The 19,172-nt window shown below is 37.3% G+C and overlaps 1 protein-coding gene across 1 annotated transcript in view; it reads left to right on the top strand.

The window, feature by feature from the left end:
- Positions 1 to 2,388: 2,388 nt before the first annotated feature.
- Positions 2,389 to 19,172, top strand: part of LOC144956861 (uncharacterized) — a 30,241-nt gene continuing 13,457 nt past the window's right edge. Inside the window, exons 1-4 of the mRNA XM_078887643.1 lie at positions 2,389 to 2,417; positions 6,816 to 7,140; positions 8,367 to 8,457; positions 11,779 to 11,903. Coding sequence (XP_078743769.1) covers positions 7,074 to 7,140; positions 8,367 to 8,457; positions 11,779 to 11,903 — 283 coding nt within the window. The 5' untranslated portion in view covers positions 2,389 to 2,417; positions 6,816 to 7,073. The remainder of the gene's footprint in view (positions 2,418 to 6,815; positions 7,141 to 8,366; positions 8,458 to 11,778; positions 11,904 to 19,172) is intronic.

The raw sequence follows: 19,172 nt of genomic DNA, 5'->3' as shown, positions 1-19,172 counted from the left end.
CATGATGACTTACTTGACTTAGATGCCTTTCGCGTCTCGACCGAAAGATTTTGGCTGTTTCCAGTATTTCATGTGAGAGGTGTCTCCAATATTGCCGGTCCTCTGCTAGGGTTCTCAGATTTTCAAGGTCCCCTGCCGTTATGAGACTAATGCTTTGTCCAAGTGTTGTGAGGTTTTTGTTTAGGATCACAGAGAGTGTTGTGATCGGTCTTCCTCTGAAAAGGTTCCCGTGTTTTTGGAAGTATTCCGACATGGCTTGGTTTGCTGGTATGTTTTTGTCCCTGCGTAGTATGTGACCGAAAAGTTGCCATCGTTGTTGTAAAATGTCAAGGGAGATTGGTCTTTCTTTTGTGATCTTATAGAGTGATTCATTTGAGATATTTTTTGGGTATTTGATGTCCAGTACCCTTCTTAGCTGTGTGCGATGGAAGGCATCCAGATGTTCTTCTTCGGATTTTGTCAACGCCCAAGTGCCGCAGTTATACAGAAGTACCGGTTTTACAAGAGCACGGTACAGTTTCAGTTTGGTTTTTCTCTTTATTTTGTCACCTCTAATCCATACATTGGTGAGTTTACTGAGTGCGGCGTTTGATAGCTGTTTTCTTCTTTGTACATCCTCGGTGTCTCCAATTAGTGAGCCGACTTTCTTTGTTCTTTTCCATTCCTCTTTGTTCCTCGATATTGTTGTAAATTCGGTTTTATTGGCATTGACTTGGAGGTTATATTTCATGAGGGTATTTTGTATGATGTCTATATTTGCTGGTGTTGATCCAATAAAATCGACATCATCTGCATAGGCGATTTCTCTAGGGATTGCATTCTCAATATGAGTCGTTGGTTTTGGAATGACTTTTCGAACTTCTTTCAGAGCGTGTTCTAAGTATATTGTGAACAGAATCGGGCTCAGACTATCTCCTTGGGGGGTCCCGATGTTACTTTCGAACTGCGTCTGTTTTGTGGCCCCGTATATCCTTGGTTGTATCTTTGTGTTGCTGAGGAGAAATCGGATTATTACTCCATGATAATCGCAATAATTATATTTTTTACATTTTTCAATCAACGTCAACTGACAGCTGTTTGGAGAATTTTAAGGGGTTGTATCCCTTATATTTTATAATTTAGGAATTACAAATATGGTTATGATGTGAGGCAGGAGATTGACGGGAGATTACAGACAGCATATATACTTATTTAATATAAATTCAAATAATATTATGTTTTATAAACTAATGTAAACTATTGTATAATATATTTTTAGCTATAGTTTTATACAAGTTATTCACTTACGAAGAGCACACATAAAATATATACACGAATGATAATAATAATAATAATAATAATAATAATAATAATAATAATAATAATAAGAAGAAGAAGAAGAAGAAGAAGAAGAAGAAGAAGAGAGGCAAACAAAATACAGTGTATACTAACTGATGGGCACAAGTGTTATGATGATTACTGGCCATAATGATTTATCGATATTTTTGACTGCGTTGTGTTTGACCGATGTCAAGAGATTATCGATTCGTCCGGGATAATCGATACATCGCGTTTCCCGATTCTTTATTCCGATGTTTGCGGATAGGAAAACGGTTCCAGATCACTTCATTAGAAATGAGAGTCGATGAATGTTGCCAGGTTGGCATTTTGTTGTCTGTGCTGTATTGCCAAAATAATCAGTAATATTTTCTTTTATTTTTAATGCTTTGTTGGGATTTTGAGTGAAATAGTATTCGATGGTATAGATGCCGTGCGATTGGCTAAGAAACTCACAACATTGCCATCCGGAAATATAAAGGACCAACACACGAAACTATGTGTAACCTTGAAGGGAACCAGGTGGAGAAGACAGCCCAGGAAAGAGTGTAATGGCGACGCATCATTGATGGCCGATGCTCTGACTGGGGTTATGGGATGGAAACAAGTGGAGAAGACAGTCCAAGGAAGAGTTAAATGTCGAAACATCATTGATGTCCTATTGTTCGACTGGGGTTAAGAGCTTAAATAAGTAAGTCTTTTTGAGGAAACAACTTTGCCCCCCCCCCCCGGCCACACACACACACACACACACACACACACACACATACATACATCAACAACAGCGGGGACTCAAACCCTGGATCTTCCAGTCCGAATGCGAGGGTATTACCACTAAACCCCGACCCGCAATAAATTTAGCCATTTCGGGCATACTAAAGTCTAGACTTGAAAATTAATTAATTAATTAATTTAGCATCTCGATGTAAAATATCTGGCAAGCTAGCGTTATACAAACTATAGGAAACATCAGCACCAGAGGCTATGGCAGTAAGAAGACATCATGATTCGCTCACTCTCCACGACAGACACGGCATGCCGCTTGTCACTTCTCTCCCCTTTTCCCTCGTCACTCGTCACACAGATGATGGAGATGAGAGGCGAGAAGGAGAATTAGTGTGGATTAAGCTAACGAGTTATTGATTGTGATATTCTTTGAATTATGGGATAATATTTATCTAGATATGTTGTGTAAACGTTTTAATTGTATAAGTGTTGGCGAGCGTCTTTCTTAATGAAAAGGTTATAATAATAATAATAATAATAATAATAATAATAATAATAATAATAATAATAATAATAATAATAATAATATCAATATTGATAATAAAAGAAGTTGTTTAAACCTCTCCTTACCACCTATTGGAAAATCGTCACATTTGCTACGATGCAACCGTCACTTTTCTCATCCTGATTTCATTTCTTTTTGCTATAGCTATAAAAACTTGACATTCTGTAATAGAGTTCATTTTGCCAAACAATATTTTGTATAGAATGTGCTTGTTGCTTTTCTGTTTGAGTCAGAAATGTCTGTTTTTGTGTTGGGTGGGTGTGAAGTTTTGGGGGAAAATTCTGAAAATGGCTGGTATGGAGAGGGTTAAACATTCGACCGTAACGTGAGTACATTATGACGATAGAAAATCAACGGGTGACCGTTTCATCTGCGTGTATGGCATGGCAGGCCAACGTATTGTTGTCAGAAATCATTTGATAATAGATAGAATGAACATGACGTTACTCGGGCCTTTATTATTGGTTTTTGTTTTGTTTTTGTTTTTGTTTTTGCCATCCATGTTTGTGAGCAGTAATTATCACTAAATTGTATTAACCAGACTATAAACGTTTTAAGGTTACACCTCGTTTTGTGTGTTGGTCCGTCCTTTGCAATGTTGTGAATTTCTTAGCCAAGCGCACACTGTCTATAGATAGTATGCGCTTGGCTTAGGAGTTCACAACATTGTCATCCGGAAGTATAACGGACCAACACACAAAACTGTGTGTAACCATGAACGTTTATAGTCAGGTTAATTTTGTTTAGTGGGAATTACTCACAAACGCGGATGGCAAAAAACAATAACATAGACCGGAATGACGTCAACTTTGATCTATCTATACAAAGATGAAAAGATAAGGAAAACGATTTGACTTGTGGACCAGAGTCGATGTTGCTGTTCCTTATTTATTTCTTCTCGCGTGTCTGGACCGACACAAAGTGTCCTTGGCGTCATAGTGAGGGTTTAATTTGTCTGTCGTTTGCTTAAGCATTGTCGTCAAAAATCAATGGAAGGAACGAAATTAACGTCCCTCTGTTCTTTGTTATTGTTTTTAGCCAGGGCGTAAAAGGAGGATAAAGGTGTGATACCGTAGCCATCGTTAACATATAGATAGTTCGAAGTTGACGTCACTCGGGTATTTGTTATTGTTTTTTGCCATCCGCGTTTAGGAGTAATTCTCATTAAACTGTTTTAACCAGACTATAAACGTTTACGGTTACACATAGTTTTGTGTGTTGATCCGTTATACTTCCGGATGGCAATGTTGTGAGCTTCTCAGTCAAGCGCAGACTATCTATAGATAGTTCGAAGATGACGTCACTCAGGTCTTTGTTATTGATTTTTGCCATCCGCGTTTATGAGTAATGCTCACTGAATTGTATTAACCTGACTATAAACGTTCATGGATACACATAGTTTTGTGTATTGGTCCGGATGACAATGTTATGAGCTTCTTAGCCAAGCGCATACTATCTTGAGCCTGACACTAGAACCCTCTTGGACTGGCAGTTTGACATCATTTTTTAGGCTTGTGCAGCGTCTAGTGAGTTGCAGTTAGTAGAGCTTAAGGAAACACGTTACTTCATTTTATTTTATTTTTATTTTCACTATTGAATACAACTCACGATATTTTTTCTTTTGTGGCAAAAGACTGGCATTTTGACGAGTTTTTGTTCAGTGTCAGGCTATAACTTTACGATGACTACGGTGTAACTCCCCCTTTTTTAGTCACTCGGTCCTCCAGGTTGGGGGTTGTCGAAGGGTCCACACACCTTCCGTAAAACTTAAATTGTTACAGAAACACAGGCGGACAAATCAGATCCTTCTTTTATTTTAGTTTGGGCAGCCGAAGAGTTTCTGCAATTACAGAATTTATGAAGGACAACAGACAAAACCGAAAGGACTCTGTTGATCCGGTGGAGATGAGTTGAAGAATATGATATACAGAGAAGTGATAGAACATGGAAGACGATAAAAAAGTAACTCAAGATAGAGAGGGATGGAAACTGCCTATGCCCTATAACATTACACTAAAAAAATAATAGACTAATTCCTTTTATTCATCCCATAGGGGAAATTTGTCTTTAGGGTCTATTCCAAGGGATGACTGGAACAACCCGGGTAACAGCAGCCGTGCAGCGCCGCAAATTGAGCTAGGGTGAGGTGACTTGCTCAGGGCCACACAGCGCAGCGGCGGGTGATTGAACCCGGTACCATTCGGGTACGAAGCAAAGACCATACCGCTGAGTTATGCTGCCCTGACCCAGGGTGAAAAGGTAATGATGATGATGATAAAAAACATCAATAAATACGTGCAGATGAAGAGATAAGGGAAGCGGTTGGCATGTACGCCATAGCAATTCCTGTTTATATTCGTCATTTCTTCTTGATTGTCAAGAATTATTATTAACTATTCTTGACGGAATTGCGAGGGTTTAATCAACGTGCGGCTTGCCGAATGTGTCAAAAATCAATAAATACGTGCAGATGAAGAGATAAGGAAAGCGGTTGGCATGTAAACTATAGTAATTCTTGTTTCTGTTCGTTATTTCTCCTTGTTTGTCTGGACTTATTATAATAAGTTCTTGATGTCTGTTTTTATTGATATTATGTACCCTTGGTTTGACTGAAATCCCGATTTTCACGATCGGCGTATCAAAACTGTAAAGTCCCGATTTTCACGATCGGCGGATAAAACTCCTGAAGTCTACATACGAGCTTTGCACACAGTGTTGATCATTTTGAGCACACTTTGCAATCCAGTTCATGGAAAAGTAATATAGATTATCCCCATTCTGAAACGAACTAAAGGTTTAACGTTGACGTGTGTTCCGAAAGAAGTGGTGTGTTACATAATTCAGCACAGCGTCATGACGTAGCCATCGTTACCTTATAGCCTGACACTAGAACCGTAGCCATTGTTAACTTATATCCAGGCACTAGAACCGTAGCCATCGTTAACTTATAGCCTGACACTAGAACCGTAGCCATCGTTAAGTTATAGCCTGACACTAGAACCGTAGCCATCGTTAAGTTATAGCCTGACACTAGACCCGTAGCCATCGTTAAGTTATAGCCTGACACCAGAACCGTAGCCATCGTTAAGTTATACCCTGACACTAGAACCGTAGCCATCGTTAAGTTATACCCTGACACTAGAACCGTAGCCATCGTTAAGTTATAGCCTGACACTAGAACCGTAGCCATCGTTAAGTTATAGCCTGACACTAGAACCGTAGCCATCGTTAAGTTATAGCCTGACACTAGACCCGTAGCCATCGTTAAGTTATAGCCTGACACTAGACCCGTAGCCATCGTTAAGTTATAGCCTGACACCAGAACCGTAGCCATTGTTAACTTATATCCAGGCACTAGAACCGTAGCCATCGTTAACTTATAGCCTGACACTAGAACCATAGCCATCGTTAACTTATAGCCTGACACTAGAACCGTAGCCATCGTTAAGTTATAGCCTGACACTAGACCCGTAGCCATCGTTAAGTTATAGCCTGACACTAGAACCGTAGCCATCGTTAAGTTATAGCCTGACACTAGAACCGTAGCCATCGTTAAGTTATAGCCTGACACTAGACCCGTAGCCATCGTTAAGTTATAGCCTGACACTAGACCCGTAGCCATCGTTAAGTTATAGCCTGACACCAGAACAGTAGCCATTGTTAACTTATATCCATGCACTAGAACCGTAGCCATCGTTAACTTATAGCCTGACACTAGACCCGTAGCCATCGTTAAGTTATAGCCTGACACTAGAACTCTCTATGACTTATAGTTTGACGTCATTTTTTGGGTTTGTTTAGTGAGTTGTCTAGTACAGGAAAACAAGTGATTCGATTGGTTGAACTATTGAATACAACTCACGATTTGTTTTCTTTTGCGGCCAAAGGCTTGTCTTTTGACGTCATTTTTTAGTCAGTGTCAGGCTATGTTTACGATGGCTACGGTTAGGTTCTGGGTATATGAATGCTACTGTCATGCTCAATAGATGCTGTGCGCTTTGCTAAGAAACTCACAAAATTGTCATCTGGAAATATAACGGACCAACACACAAAACTATGTATAATCTTGGTCGTTTATAGTCTGTTTAATACAGTTTAGTGATAATTTTACTCATAAACGTGGATGACAAAAAACAATTACAAAACCCTTAGTGACGTCATCTTCACTCTATCTATAGAGTATAATTTGAATTTCTATTCTGTACAGTCATGTGTTAAATAACTCAGTACAGCGTCATGCCCAATATTTTTTTCTGTGTGTGAAAGAAAATAAATTATACGATTAAAGACCAGGAACTGGAGATAACCCTCTCTGTGTAATGCTAAATATGTCTCTAACTTAAATATACTTCTTTTCACTGAGGAGGAAAATGAATACCCTTAAGTAGAGGCCTATGTTGTGTTTTAAAGATGTTAAAGTGAAAATTTTGTAAAGGAAAGATTCGATTTGCCTAGATGAATCAAGATGGCATGGATTGGATACATTTTAGTCATTCAAATGTTCCTGTTATCGTTTGTACTGGACGTTGCATGTAAGTTTTTTTTAAATTTACAAACGTTCTCTCTCTCTCTCTCTCTCTCTCTCTCTCTCTCTCTCTCTCTCTCTCTCTCTCTCTCTCATCAATATTACCAATAACCATATTTTTATTCCACACCACCTGCATACAGATACCAACCAGATAACCAATAACAATCTATTTATATCCACACCCCCTGCATACAGATACCAAACAAATAACCAATAACAATCTATTTATATCCACACCCCCTGCATACATATACCAACCAGATAACCAATAACAATATATTTATTTCCACACCCCCTGCATACAGACACCAACCATAATACCAATAACAATCTATTTATTTCCACACACCCCTGCATACAGATACCAACCAAATGACCAATAACAATCTATTTATATCCACACCCCCTGCATACAGACACCAACCAAATAACCAGTAACAATCTATTTATTTCCACACACCCCTGCATACAGATACCAACCAAATGACCAATAACAATCTATTTATTTCCACAAGCCCTGCATACAGATACCAACCAAATAACCAATAACGATCTATTTATTTCCACACACCCTGCATACAGACACCAACCAAATAACCAATAAGAATCTATTTATTTCCACACACCCTGCATACAGATACCAACCAAATAACCAATAACGATCTATTTATTTCCACACACCCTGCATACAGACACCAACCAAATAACCAATAACGATCTATTTATATCCACACCCCCTCCATACAGACACCAACCAAATAACCAATAACAATCTATTTATTTCCACACCCCCTGCATACAGATACCAAGCAAATAACCAATAACAATCTATTTATTTCCACACCCCTTGCATACAGATACCAACCAAATTACCACTAACGATCTATTTATTTCCACACTCCTTGCATACAGACACCAATCAAATTACCAATAACGATCTATTTATTTCCACACCCCTTGCATACAGACACCAACCAACTTACCAATAACTATCTATTTATTTCCACACCCCCTGCATACAGATACCAACCAACTTACCAATAACTATCTATTTATTTTCACACACCCTGCATACAGACACCAACCATATTACCAATAACTATATATTTATTTCCACACCCCCTGCATACAGATACCAACCATATTACCAATAACTATATATTTATTTTCACACCCCTTGCATACAGATTCCAACCTAATTACCAATAACTATCTATTTATTTCCTACAGATTCCATAACCTGTGACTCCAAGCCTCCAGTCAAACAACTGGCCTACAATGCAGCTTATGAATTCTACTTTACAGACAAGAGAGGGGCAACGTAAGTGGTTTTTAACTCTTAACCCTCTCCTTACCACCTACAGCAAAATCGTCACATTTGTTACGACACAATATACATTTTCCTTATTTCCTTTTATTTTTTATATCACAATGATCTTTGTTTAATTAGTAAGAACATATAGTTGTTTTAAGAGAGCTTGTCTGAGTTTTAAAAATCAATTTTTCTGCTGGGATAGCCTGTCATTTTGGGAAAATACTGAAAGAATGGTCGGTAAGGGAGAGTTAATGCGCGGAGTTCAATTTTTTATTTACTTGAATGTTTATATAGAGCAATATCCACTTAACTTGGCTACAATAAACTAGCCTCAAATCCAAAGGGTAGCAGGCAATGTCCATTGTTACGCTATAGAAACTGGTTGAAATCAGGTTTCATGAGACTGAAGTAAGGCTTTGAAAGAGAAAAAATTGTTAGGGGTTTTTGTTTTTTAAATATTTTTTTTGTTGTTGTTTTATTTTAATTTTTTTTAATTTATTCTTTATTTTTTATAAACATATAATGTTACGAAGTGTTTTGTTAAATTTTTATTATTATTATTATTATTATTATTATTATTATTATTATTATTATTATTATTATTATTATTATTATTATTATTATTATTATTGTTATTATTATTATTATTATTATTATTATTATTATTATTATTATTATTATTATTATTATTATTATTATTATTATTATTATTATTATTATTTATTATCATTATTATTATTATTATTATTATTATTATTATTATTATTATTATTATTATTATTATTATTATTATCGTACATAATTGGTCTAACGATCAGAATTGGTTTCTAACGAAAATGAAATTAAACCTCTTTAGTCATTTGCATTGACAGAATTATATCCGCTCTCTCAAGACGTAAAACCATTGGAAAAGTAGAATTTTACAAAAAATAAACTATTCAGCGAGATATCCACTAAATGTGCTCAAAGCGCTTTACAAGGGGCACCAAGCCAATAGCAACACTTAACATTAAGGACTTGGCACGACGCCTATTTTAGGGCGATGTGACAAATTATCTTTCACGATATATAAACTGGGTAAATCAAGCTCCATGAGACTAAAGTAGGCTCTGACAGACTAAAAACGTTTGTTTTATTTGCGGCTATGTGGTCTTGTGGTATGACACTCGTTTTCGGATCGGAAGGTCCTGGGCTCGGCGCATAGTTTAGTCTTTGGAAAAGGCTCTTTACTCACATTCACTCATCGTAATCAGGTGTAAAATGAGTACCCGGCCGTTAACAGCTTTGTCTCTGTCCGAAAAAATTATATTATCGCCTAACAGGCGTCATGTCCCGTTCTACATGTTAAGACCCCTTGTAAAGCGCTTTGAGGACATTTACTGTATTTTGCTTTATATAAAGCTCAATTTATTTTTTATTTTTTTTTATTTTATGTTTTTAATTATTTTTTTAAATAAACGTATAATGTTAAACAAAGTGTTAAATGTTTTTACATGATTGATCTGGCTGTCAGAATCGGGGATAATATCAACAGGTTTTCTAATCGTTATGAAATTCAATCTACTCATAGCACGGTAGATAGAATTATATCACCGCACCCGATCTCCAACTCTAAAGACATAAAAACCAGTCGCTAAGCGTTCTAATGAGGCAGATCGATTAGCCCAAGGCACGGTCGCTAACACATTCATCTAACATCCGGGCTCCGATGCTCGTTGCCATGGCAATAGTCGTTTGGCATCAAACTATCAAACACGACAACAACGATACAAAGGGGAGTATTCTGACGTTCAATGAATGAAAAAAACGGCATTTACTATTTATTATTATGATCTATGACCGATCGGGTATAGAAGTGGTACATTCAGTGTGGGTTGGGGGGTTGGTGTGAACTCTGGCAATTTGGGTTATTATTATCATTATTATTATTATTATTATTATTATTATTATTATTATTATTATTATTATTATTATTATTATTATTATTATTATTATTATTATTATTATTATTATTATTATTTATTTATTATTATTATTATTATTATTATTATATTATTTATTATTATTATTATTATTATTATTATTTTATTATTATTATTATTATTATTATTTTTATTATTATATTATCATTATATTATTATTATTATTATTATTATTATTATTATTATTATTATTATTATTACTATTATTATTACTATTATTATTATTATTATTATTATTATTATTATTATTATTATTATTATTATGATTATTATTATTATTATTATTATTATTATTATTGTTTATTATTATTATTATTATTATTATTATTATTATTATTATTATTATTATTATTATTATTATTATTATTATTATTATTATTATTATTATTATTATTATTATTATTATTATTATTATTATTATTATTATTATTATTATTGGATTACCATATCCATCGGTTATCCAAAACAATTCATGTAGACCAGTATTCCCCAAACAACCCCGGACCAATGTATAGTATCTGTCAACTCATAGCCTGGTCGTAGTCTTCGTCCATACAGTATAGAGGGAACGAAGTTGTCCTTATTCGGTTCTTTATTATTATATTATTAATAACTCCAGAGGACTGGTTTCACACTTTCAAGGAGATTGGAACCAGTTTTTATTTTTTATATCATACTTTTGTGTCTAATTGAGAACTTCAAAATTTCAAACGCAATATTCAAGAATTTTAGTAACGCTATGCATTTAGTCTAAAATATTCACAACATCTGCCAGCCGGATACAATATAACAAGACACACAATTGTGTGTAACCTTAAACGTTTATAGTCTGATTGATACAATTTAGTGAGAACTACTCACAATAAGGCGGGTTTATAAACAGTAACAAAGAGCTGGATGACGTCATTTTCGTTCCTTCTATATTTATATTGTCTCCTTGAAAATTGAGGGGGTTTTTTATATAGAGCAATATCCACTAAACGTGCTCAAATTGCTTTACAAGGACCAATAGCAAAAGCTTAACATGTAGGACGGGACATGATGCATGTTAGGTGATATTATATTTTTTTCGAACAAAGACAACGCTGTTAACGGCAAGGTACTCATTTTACACATGAGTACGGTGAGAGAATATGAGTAAAGAGCCTTTTCCACGGCCTCAACTATGCGTCAAGCGAGGCTCGAATCCAGGACCTTTCAATCCGAAATCGAGTGCCATACCGCAAGACCACATGGCCGCACATAACCGTTTAAAAACAAAAGATTTTTATTTGAATAAACGGTATATTACCTATTGATTTCTCGCTGAAGAATCATTTTATACTGAAACTTTTCATCTTCCCAGACAATCGTGTAGCTGGCTCTTCACGGCCTATCGAGATGCTCACATCCTGCGATTACGATTTGATGACGTCAACATGACTCAAGCTGGAAACGGAAGTTGCGTTAACGAAGTCATTGTGTTTGATGGTAAGTAACTCTTAATGACGATACAAACGGAAATGACGGCCATGACGGAAATGACATGGGCATGCGTAACTCGTGTAAATGAGGTTATGCAAAAAACGATGTTTGTATGACGCTCGCCTCAAAAGTAATTAAATTACCAAGTTATTTGGAAAAAAACTAAGAACAAATAAACATATCTACTTATTTTATATGTCTATATACACCTAACATTATTTATATCTATTTATTTTCCCACCTTTATATCTTTTTGTCTACCATACTAAATATCCATCTATTTAGCTATCTATCCATTTTCACATCTACCTATCTGTCCATCCATCCATTTATCTACAAATTGATCCATCCTCCCATCCACCTTTCTATCCATCCATCTATCCATCCATCTATCCACCTATATTGAATCTATTTATATACCCACCTATTCAACCATTATCCACCTACCTATCCATCCATCTCTCCACCCGTCAATCCATCTATCCATCTATCTACCCATCCATCTATCTATATGTCAATCCATCCATCTATCCACCTATCTATACATGCATAATATTTCCAGCCATCTATCCATCCATCGATCAACAAGTTAATACAACTATCCACCTCACCATCCATCCTTTAATCCACCTGCCAATCCATCTATCCACCTCTCTGTCAATCCATCTATCCACCTCTTCATCCATCCTTATATCCACCTGCCAATCCATCTATCCATCCGTCTATCCACCTGTCAATCCATATATCCACATGTCAATCCATCTATCCACCTCCCTATCCATCTATCTATCCACATGCCGAATGCATTCATCTATCCCCCTATCTATCCATCAATCTAGCCTACCATATATCCATCTATCCATCTACCTACCCATCCATCTATCCATACGCCAATCCATCTATCTATCCATCTATCTATACATCCATCTACCCTACTATCTATTCACCCATCAATCTACCTGTTTATCCACCATCCACCTATCCACCCATCAATCTACCTGTTTATCCGCCATCCACCTATCCACCCATCACAATGTCTTAACATCCCTCCATCTTTGGACCTCAGTCCCAACCCTAACCACAATCCCTAGCATCGAATACCAAATATCGACCGATACCAATTACAAACAAGAGAGTCCTACGTTTTATCGATTTGTTCCCATGACAGTTCCCGATCCCATTCCACCTGAAATAAATCGATATGCTGAAATCGATAATCCGCCAATATCAAGAACAAAAGATCCTAGATCAAACTGTGTCCATTGTCTATCGATTATAATTGATTGCTCAGTTAAACAGTTTACGGCCATACTCCAGAAAGACACGTAATTAAAAATGTGGCCAGAAAACTGGTCCTTCAAATATCGATTGATTTAATTGATCTTCATCTTGGCAAAAATCGCTCAAACATGGGACCTCACTGGGCCCCAGGTTTGAGAGTGTTTGCTAAGATGATAGTCATATAAATCGAATGATATTTGAAGGACGAGTTTTATGGCAAAAATTTTAAATACGCGTATTTAATTTCTGGAGTTTGGCCGTAAACTGGTTAATAGAGTCTGTGGTTGCTAGGAAACGGTCACGTGTTTAATTGAGCAATTTGACATTTGTGGCCCACGGTAATATAAAAAACAACTTGAGCTTTTATATAGAAAGCGCAATATCCACCAAACGTGCTCAAAGAGCTTTACAGAGGGTCCCTGACCAACAGCAACACGTGACATATAGAACGAGACGTGTCGCTGTTAAAGGCCAGGTACTCATTTTACACATGAGTACGCTGAGGGAATGTGAGTAACAATTCTTTTCCAAGGACTGAACTATGCGCCGAGCGAGGCTTGAACCCAGGACATTCGGATCCGAAAGCGAGTGTCGACTCATAGTTGAGTCCTTGGAAAAGACTGTTTACTCACATTCTCTCATCGTACTCATGTGTAAAATGAGTACCTGGTGGTTAACAGCGTTGTATCTGTCAGACAAAATAAAATTGTAATATCGCCTAACAGGCGTCATGTCTCGTTCTACATGTTACGTGTTGCTGTTGGTGATTGACGCCTTATAAAGCGCTTTGAGCACATGTAGTGGATATTGCGCTATATAAAAGTTCAAGCATTTTATAGGAGGTCAGCTAGTATGGCTGACGCTTCACGAGTAAAGGATTTGGTGTCGAATCCAGGTGCAGTCGAACTCTATACTCACTCTCACTGTTCTATACTCACTCTCACTGTTCACGTAGCAGTGATTGGGTATCTAGTTCTCTTAGAACTGTCGGAAGTACTTTACAATCGTACTGCAAATTGGGAATTCGTTGATTAAACAAAAAATCAAGAGGGGCGATGGGGGGGGGGGCAAACAGATAGAGATTTTGACCAAATTGCTATCCAAAGGGTAGCGAGCAATTGCTACTGTCAAGTGTCTCGATTTAAAAATTGAGCTTTTTTGTAAAGCGCAATATCCACTAAATGTGCCCAAAGCGATTTACATGGAGTCCTTTCTACTGTCAAGTTTCACGATTTAGAAACCAGGAGAGCAGAGTTGATACAGTTTGTTATTTTACCATTTACAATGTACAATTTACCATTTACCATTTAGTCTTTACCATTTTACCATTAAAACATCAAGGTTGGCTTAATGCAATGTTTCCATTTCCTTCCTTTATTGAAATCGATTTTTTTGTAGTGCAGAAAATTGAAATTAAAGAAAAGAAAAAACGGAAAAAATATGTAAATTCCATTTGAAGCCAACGCAATGAGAGATGACAGAAATAGCTTTTCTACTTTGCCGTATCGTGACTTTATGTTATGGGAGAATGGCCTTATGAGTTAGGTTCTTTTCATACGTGAGCTTATATATAGCGCAATATCCACTAAACGTGCTCAAAGGGCTTTACAAAGGGTCCCTGACCAACAGCAACACGTAACATGTAGAACGATACGTGACGCCTGTTAGGCGATTTATTACAGGGTTGATTTTTTTTTCGGCTTTATAACAAAATATCAAGGTTTTAAAAAATCAAAAAATGTGCGGCTATGTGCTACTGTGGTATGACATTCGCTTTATGATCGGAAGATCCTGGGTTTGAGCCTCGGTCGGCGCATAGTTGAGTTATTGGAAAAGGCTCTTCACTTACATTCTCTCACCGTACTCAGATGTAAAAATGAGCGTTGTTCTGTCCGAAAAAAATGTATTATCGCCTAACAGGCGTCATGTCTCGTCCTACATATTACCTGTTGTTGTTGGCCTGGGACTCCTTGTAAAGCGCTTTGAGACTTCGAGTGGATATTGTGCTATATAAAAAATATCATTTTCATGTTATGACCTTTTCAGTTCCGCTTTTTTCTTGATATTTTTTTTCCTTGATATTTTGTTATAATGGCCTTGAACTTTTCGTGTTGGAAATGAATGAATTAATTAATTATGAACGCTCTCCCAGTTTGCAACGCGACCTCAGCAGAGCAATGTACAAAATTTGTGACAAATCGTCTCAAAACGGTGTGATATCGGGAGCTTTTATATAGCGCAGTATCCACTAAATGTGCTCAAAGCGCTTTACAAGGGTTCCCCGACCAACAGCAACAGGGAACATGTAGAACGAGACATGACGCTTGTTTGACGAAATTTCAACTTTTTTTTCCGACAGAGGCAACGCTGTTACCGGCCAGGTATCATTTTACACCTGAGTACGGTGAGAGAATTTGAGTAAAGAGCCTTATCCAAGGACTCAACTATACACCGAGCGAGGAGGCTCGAACCCAGGACCTCTGATCCGAAAGCGAGTGTCATACCACTAGACCACACAGCCGCAATTTTCTTGATTATTTTTACCTTGAAATTTTGTTTATAAGGGCTTTGAACTTTTTATGTTGGAAGATCATGGATTCCAGCCTCGCTCAGCGCATAGTCGAGTCCTTGGAAAAGACTCTTTACTCTCACTTTCTCTCACCGTACTCGGATGTAAAATGAATATCTGGCCATTAACATCGTTGTTCTGTCGGAAATAAAAATTGTAATATCGCCTAACAGGCGTCATGTCTCGTCCTACATGTTAGTCCTAAATGTTGCTTGAGGCCTGGTAACCTTTGTAAAACGCTTTGAGACTTCGAGTGGAAATTGCGCTATAGACAAATAAAACCTCATTTTCATGTTATGTGATAATGACATTTTCAGTTAGATACCCTCTTTTCTTTCTTTTTTTCTGCCATTATATTTTGTTACAAGGACCTTGGGCTCTTTGCGTTGGAAATTAATTAAATAATTAATTAATTAATTAATGAACGAGTTCCCAGTTTGCAGTGCAACCTTAGCAATGTAAAAAATATGTGACAAACCGTCTCGAAACGGTATGATATCGTGAGGAATCGGACGCCTAAACGTGGATTTAGATTTTTAGCTTTCTTTTAAGGTACCTTTTATATAGCGCAATATCCACTAAACGTGCTCAAAGCGCTTTACAAAGGGTCCCTGACCAACAGTAACATGTAACATGTAGAACGAGACATGGCGTCTGTTAGACGATATTACATATTATTTTTTTCCGACAGAGACAACGCTGTTAACGGCCAGGTACTCATTTTGCACATAAATATGGTGAGAGAATGTGAGTAAAGAGCCTTTTCCAAGGACTCAACTATGCGCCGAGCGCGAGGCTCGAACCCAGTACCTTCCGATCCGAAAGCGAGTGTCATAGAGTATCTAAAAACGGGAAAAGAATTAATGTTCTTCTCACAGAAAACAATCACCAAAAGAATCAGAAGTAGTTTCTTGTTGTGTTTCACTCGACAATTACAAATAGTTGATATCGTTTCTCCATTATGTTTGAAACTAATAGAAAAATTACCAGGTTCTCTATTACTTTGGCCTGCTAGAAAGCGAGTGTGATACCACCAGACCACACAGCCGCACAATGTGAGAAATTGTATTGATTCTCATCCATGACGAGGAGAAATTAACTATTAAGTGAGTGACAAACGACAAATTAACCTTCATATGGCTTCACACCGGAGTGGTACCCAGATTGACTACCCGTCATGCTGTGTGTCCTTGAGCAAGCCACCTCGGCCTACGCTCACAATACGGTGCTGCACTGCGGCTGACGAAGGCTGTAGTCATCGTTAAGTTATAGCCTGACACCGAAACCCAAAAGGACTGGGAGTTTGACGTCATTATTTGGTTTTTGCACCGCCTAGTGAGTTGTCGTTAGTAGAGCTCATGGAGACAAGTTATTTCATTGGTTGAACTATTGAATATAACTCACGATTTGTTTTCTTTTGTGACAAAAGACTGGCATTTTGACGTCATTTTTTTGGTCAGTGTCAGGCCATAACTTTACGAAGGCCACGCACAGGCCAGGTTTATCCCAGTCTTCTTCTCGTAAGAGACCCTACAGACAAATTTACCCCTTGGGGATTAATCATTTCCATTATTCATTTTCTGATTTCTATTTTTTAAACTCAGTGTTCCCAATCCAGGGCTATCTAGTTCATTTCCATATAATATTCATTTGATGCTTCGGGTCATAAAGAAACTCTGTCACTCCTTCCGCCCCCCCCCCCCCGCCCCCCAACACAAGCGCACGCACACACACACACACACACACACACACACACACACACTCACCCACACGATTGTATCGATAGTCTGCGCTTGGTTAAGAAACTCACAATATTGCCATAACGGACCAACACACGATTCTCTGTCTAATCTTAATCGTTCAAAGTCTGGTTAATACAGTTTTGTGGAAGTTATTCATAAACGTGGATAGCAAAAAAAACAATAACAACGACCTGAGTGACGTCAACTTCGTTGTATCTATAGTTGATGACAATGACGATTTTGGAGAAGGCCAGGATCAATAGACTGGATGGACGGTAATAGCATTGGATTCAGTAATTATTCATCAGGAATGTTGTCGAACTGCCAATGTCAATGAACACAAAGCGACTGGAAGCTACAGATAGTTCTTAGATGACGTCACTCAGGTCTTTGTTATTGTTTTTCGCCATCCGCGTTTATCAGTAATTCTCACTAAACTGTTTTAACTTGACTATAAAAGTTCATGGTTACACACAGTTTTGTGTGTTAGTCCATTATACTTCCGGATGGCTATGTTATGAACTTCTCAGCCAAGCGTATACTATCTATAGACTTGTTGTTTTGTTTGTTTGTTTTTTAGGGTTTACGGCGCTTGCAATACATTCATAGCTAGTTCAAAGTCGACGTCACTCGGATCTTTGTTATTGGGGGTTTTTTGCGGGGTTTTTTTGTTGTTGTTTTTTTTGCCATCCACGTTTATGAGTAATTGTCACTAAACTGTAAACCAGACTATAAACGTTCAAGGTTACACATAGTTTTGTGTGTTGAACAGTTGTACTTCCGGATGGCAATGTTGTGAACTCCTAAGCCAAGCGCATACTGTCAATAGATAGTATGCGGTTGACGTCACTCAGGCCTTTGTTATTGTTTTTGCCATCCGCGTTTGTGAGTTGTTCTCACTAAACTGTATTAACCAGACTATAAAAGTTCATGGTTACACAGAGTTTGTGTGTTGGTCCGTTATACTTCCGGATGGCAATGTTGTGAACTCCTTGGCCAAGCGCATTCTATCTATATCAGCGCCAGTTAAAATGAAGGAAATGGGATAGTAGAAAGTTCTAGAATTACAATTAAAGCACCCAAGAAAAAAGGGGAATTAGTTTAAATAGGAAACAGTGAGTGTATTACAGAGAGATGATTTCTAAGATAAAAAAATCATATCTTCAAACTATAACTATACATTCGACTGTTTCCCTCCCAGCGAGGGTATCCGGCCAGGACTTGGACAAAACTAAGCAATCTCATTCCAAGACAAAGACAGAAAGCATGTTGGAAAATAGATATAGGGGGATAGAAAACACAGGAACCCCGCCTAAGTTTTACTGTAAAAACTACTATATAGAAAAAAAAGGGGGCGGGGGGGGGGGGGTTTCCCGTTAGCTCAATTGGTAGAACACTCGCTTCACAGGCAAGGGAATCAAAGATTGATTCTGGGTGCAATCGAGAACTAATCACAACAGAATTGATAATGTGAATACGTAACTTTTAGAACCTGTAGACTGTAAAAGTATCTATTCTATAAAATGGCTATGTAATATTGTGCAATGACACTCGGTTTCGGATCGGAAGATCCTGGGTTCGAGCCTCTCTCGGCTTATAGTTCAGTCCTTGGAAAATGCTCTTTACTCAGATTTTCTCACCGTACACAGGTGTAAAATGAGAACTTGGCCGTTGACAGCGTTG

Source organism: Berghia stephanieae, chromosome 11 (assembly GCF_034508935.2).
Source record: "Berghia stephanieae isolate SIO BIC M18660-M18661 chromosome 11, UCSD_Bste_1.3, whole genome shotgun sequence".
Lineage (NCBI taxonomy): Eukaryota > Metazoa > Mollusca > Gastropoda > Nudibranchia > Aeolidiidae > Berghia > Berghia stephanieae.
Note: the sequence above shows the minus strand (reverse complement) of the source record. Positions and strands in the feature narration are given on the sequence as shown.